This window comes from Cryptotermes secundus, unplaced genomic scaffold, assembly GCF_002891405.2.
Source record: "Cryptotermes secundus unplaced genomic scaffold, Csec_1.0 scaffold16351, whole genome shotgun sequence".
NCBI classification, from domain to species: Eukaryota; Metazoa; Arthropoda; class Insecta; order Blattodea; family Kalotermitidae; genus Cryptotermes; species Cryptotermes secundus.
This window is the reverse complement of record NW_019718531.1, coordinates 1-2,940: the sequence shown is the minus strand read 5'-3', so window position 1 is coordinate 2,940 and position 2,940 is coordinate 1. Positions and strand designations below refer to the sequence as shown.

Sequence of the window (2,940 nt, the reverse complement as noted above, 5' to 3'; positions counted from 1 at the left end):
ATACTGGGATCATCTTATTTTTTTAAAAATGTCTTTAATAGCACACAGAAGTATAGTAGTTGAAAGATATTTGCCTTTTGTATTTAAGTGAAGCCCATGTATAGTGTAATGCTATCTTTCAAATATTACTTCCAGTGAGAATGCATAATCAAATGGCTTCATATATTTACATAATTTTCTATTGAAAACCTTTATCTCTCGATTTACACAAGAATTAACTTCAAGATATTGTCTATCTGGTAAATTCATGTTCATGTTCATGGCCATTCTCCCTTACAAAATTTCTTATTTGGGTCTGGTCATTACTTGTTTCATTTCTACTTACATCTTTAGTGCCTCCCCATAAAACCACCACATCATTTTTTGTAAAATCTTTTATATGTTTTAACCCTGAACTCAAAATTTCTGACAAGTCTGCTCCTGGTTTAACTAAACATGTAACACTATAGTCCATTTCTAGGTTATGTCGTAACTTAACCGCTATTCCTCTTGCATGACTATCTCCAATGATAAAAACATTGTGCCTTGGTTTATTTGTATTAAATTTCTTCTTTTTAAATTTCCCATTCGATTGGTGATATACTACCGATACCGATTCAGGCTCATTGAGGTTAGAAAGTGCTGCATAGCGATTAGCAGTCGAAGGGAACTGTCCACTATGCTGTATTCCAATTGTATATTCCATTTCACCACAATTGTGTCAATACACTTGTATTAGGATGTGTTGCCAATGCCAGTTCATCACTATTGCTTTCTACACATTTTACACATTCTTTGTATCTAATGTTCAGTCACCTTTCTGTCTGAGAGAAAACAACAAAAAAATCTGTCATGAGAAACAGTCACCTGATAGCAGGTGCAGGGGCAACTCCAAANAACGGTGTCACGTATATTAAATTTGCTTCAAACAAAGGGCAACAGGTAACACATGTCTATATTCAGTCACACATTGTCACACATCCTTAGAGAATCATTAGTTATCCTGTTACAAGTCCTCAACATAATGACACCTCCATGTTATTACATGGATACAGACCGCATGGGAGACAGAAAACAAATGATAAACTTCACCATTTATAGAGCCTGGGAACTCCATGATGTAGTACCAAAGCACTGCTTCGTGGATGCGACAGACAAAGAAAATCTGAAGAATTTTTCCTGTAGAGAATTTACCGCAAACATTCAGTTTATACAGTACTTCATTTCATCTATCAGATCTGCTCAAAAGAAAATGGGACTGGTACATCACAAGCAACATTCTACAAACTACAGTTGCCAGGAAAAAGAAACCTTCAGAATCTAGTCAACAGCGCAGTGGAGTTGTTTCATGTTCACAGACAAGACAAGTGGCATTTCTGCACATTTGTGTCATCTGCCTAACAGTGCACATACAGCTCACCTCAGGTTCAGCCTTTATTTCTGGAAATGTTAGTGGGACAGGATCCTCTTCCTCTTCTGCATCTGAGACTGCCTCAGCTTTTACATTCATGGCCTGACTTGCATCATGAGGTGTTTGGCATGTCTCACCATACGGATCCACTAAAGCATTCTCCAAATTTCTACAGTTCTGTAAAAACCATCATATCCTTCTCAGAAATGGATGCACAACACCACACATTAAAAAGGCATATGCTCTCCTTGCTATGGCTGTTTCTCGTAACATTAAACTCATAAGAGCTGTTCTGTATAGATGTTCTTCTCTACAGCTATCACGATCACTAGAAAAAACTCGGTTCATAGCTCACTGACCTTCCTGAGAAATTATCGGTTACAAGGGCAGTACAGAAAATATCTGTTTTGGTACCTAAAAACATCATAATAAAGAGCTCCACAACTTGTAACCTTCATTCACCAAGCATAATTACATGATCAAGTCAAGGAGGATGAGATAGGCAGCTCATATAGCAGGCATGGGGGAGAAGAGGAATGAATAGAGGATAAGTTGAGAAAGCCAGAAAGGGCTCATTACTGTCATCGCACATGCTCATCATGGCTCTGTATCCTAAAGGAAACAGACCCAGTACAAACCCTTCCAAATTATATCTTTCAAATCCACTCTTAGGTCTCCCAATCGCTACGGTTTTCCCTCCAAAACTTTGTATGCATTTCTCACTGTTGCATGTGCACTACATGACTTACCCACATCGCTCTCCTTGAATGCATTGCTCTCCTAAATAAAATCCCAAACCGTTATCACCCAAGTGTATGAAAGTCCCCACGTGTATTATGCAACAAACAGAAGTGTGTCACAAAATATTTAGTTTCTTTGGCCAAGACAACTGACATATAATAAAATTCAGGTCTGTGCACACAAGCATGAAACACGCAGAGTTCTTTCAGGAAACATTTCTTCAGCTCTATACAGTACAATTTTTGCCACTCTTGTTATAAGAGAATGCAGAATCTTGTGTAACCTTGAAACCTGTTCATCACATGATAAACATCTTGTGGGGTTCATTGGAATTAGCTCACAAGAGTCCTAGTAACTTATTGGTTCTAACAAGTGTATCACTAACTAACTGAAAACAGTTTCGTGACTCCCTAAGGATTTTTGCTGCTATAGAATTTCTCTAAGATACAGTTCCATTTATGCAAAATTTAATTTCATCTGCATCAGAACTGCTTAAAAGGAAACAGAAGTGGTACATCACAAGCAGGATACATTCGACAAACTATAACTGTCTAGAGACACTTCAGAAAGAGGCCTTCAAAGTGAGTCAGCAGCACAGTGGAGTTGTTTCAAGCGCACAGACAGACAGAAATAGATGAGAAAGACAACTGGAATTCCTGCCTATTTATGATATCTGCCTAACAGTGGACATACAGAAACATACAGCTCACCTCAGGTGTAGCCTTTATGTCCTGAAATGTTATTCGCATAGGATCCGCTGCCTGTTGTGAGTCTGAGACATCCTCGGCTTTAATATTCATTGCCTGGCT

General features: G+C 38.2%; 1 protein-coding gene across 2 annotated transcripts; it reads right to left on the bottom strand.

Moving 5' to 3' along the window:
• Positions 1 to 647: 647 nt before the first annotated feature.
• LOC111861368 lies at positions 648 to 2,934 on the bottom strand. 2 transcript variants are annotated; one of them, XM_033750351.1, is made up of 3 exons: positions 2,842 to 2,934; positions 1,400 to 1,567; positions 648 to 1,158 (listed from the first exon to the last, which is right to left on the bottom strand). In XM_033750351.1, the coding sequence occupies exons 1-3, from the start codon at positions 2,929 to 2,931 to the stop codon at positions 1,075 to 1,077; spliced, it is 342 nt and encodes a 113-aa protein (XP_033606242.1). In that variant the 5' UTR covers positions 2,932 to 2,934; the 3' UTR covers positions 648 to 1,074. The 2 variants fall into 2 exon arrangements, with proteins under 2 accessions (XP_033606242.1, XP_033606245.1); XM_033750354.1 differs by having other exon boundaries at positions 648 to 799.
• Between the last annotated feature and the right edge of the window lie 6 nt (positions 2,935 to 2,940).

What these genes read in the sequence shown, in the direction of transcription:
- LOC111861368 (XM_033750351.1), bottom strand. Translation starts at nt 2,931, where the DNA reads ATGAATATTAAAGCCGAGGATGTCTCAGACTCACAACAGGCAGCGGAT. An exon ending in ACATAAAGGCTACACCTGAG is followed by an intron (nt 1,568 to 2,841) that starts GTGAGCTGTATG and finishes TGGTTTTTACAG; the next exon opens with AACTGTAGAAATTTGGAGAA. An exon ending in AAATAAAGGCTGAACCTGAG is followed by an intron (nt 1,159 to 1,399) that starts GTGAGCTGTATG and finishes AATTCTCTACAG; the next exon opens with GAAAAATTCTTCAGATTTTC.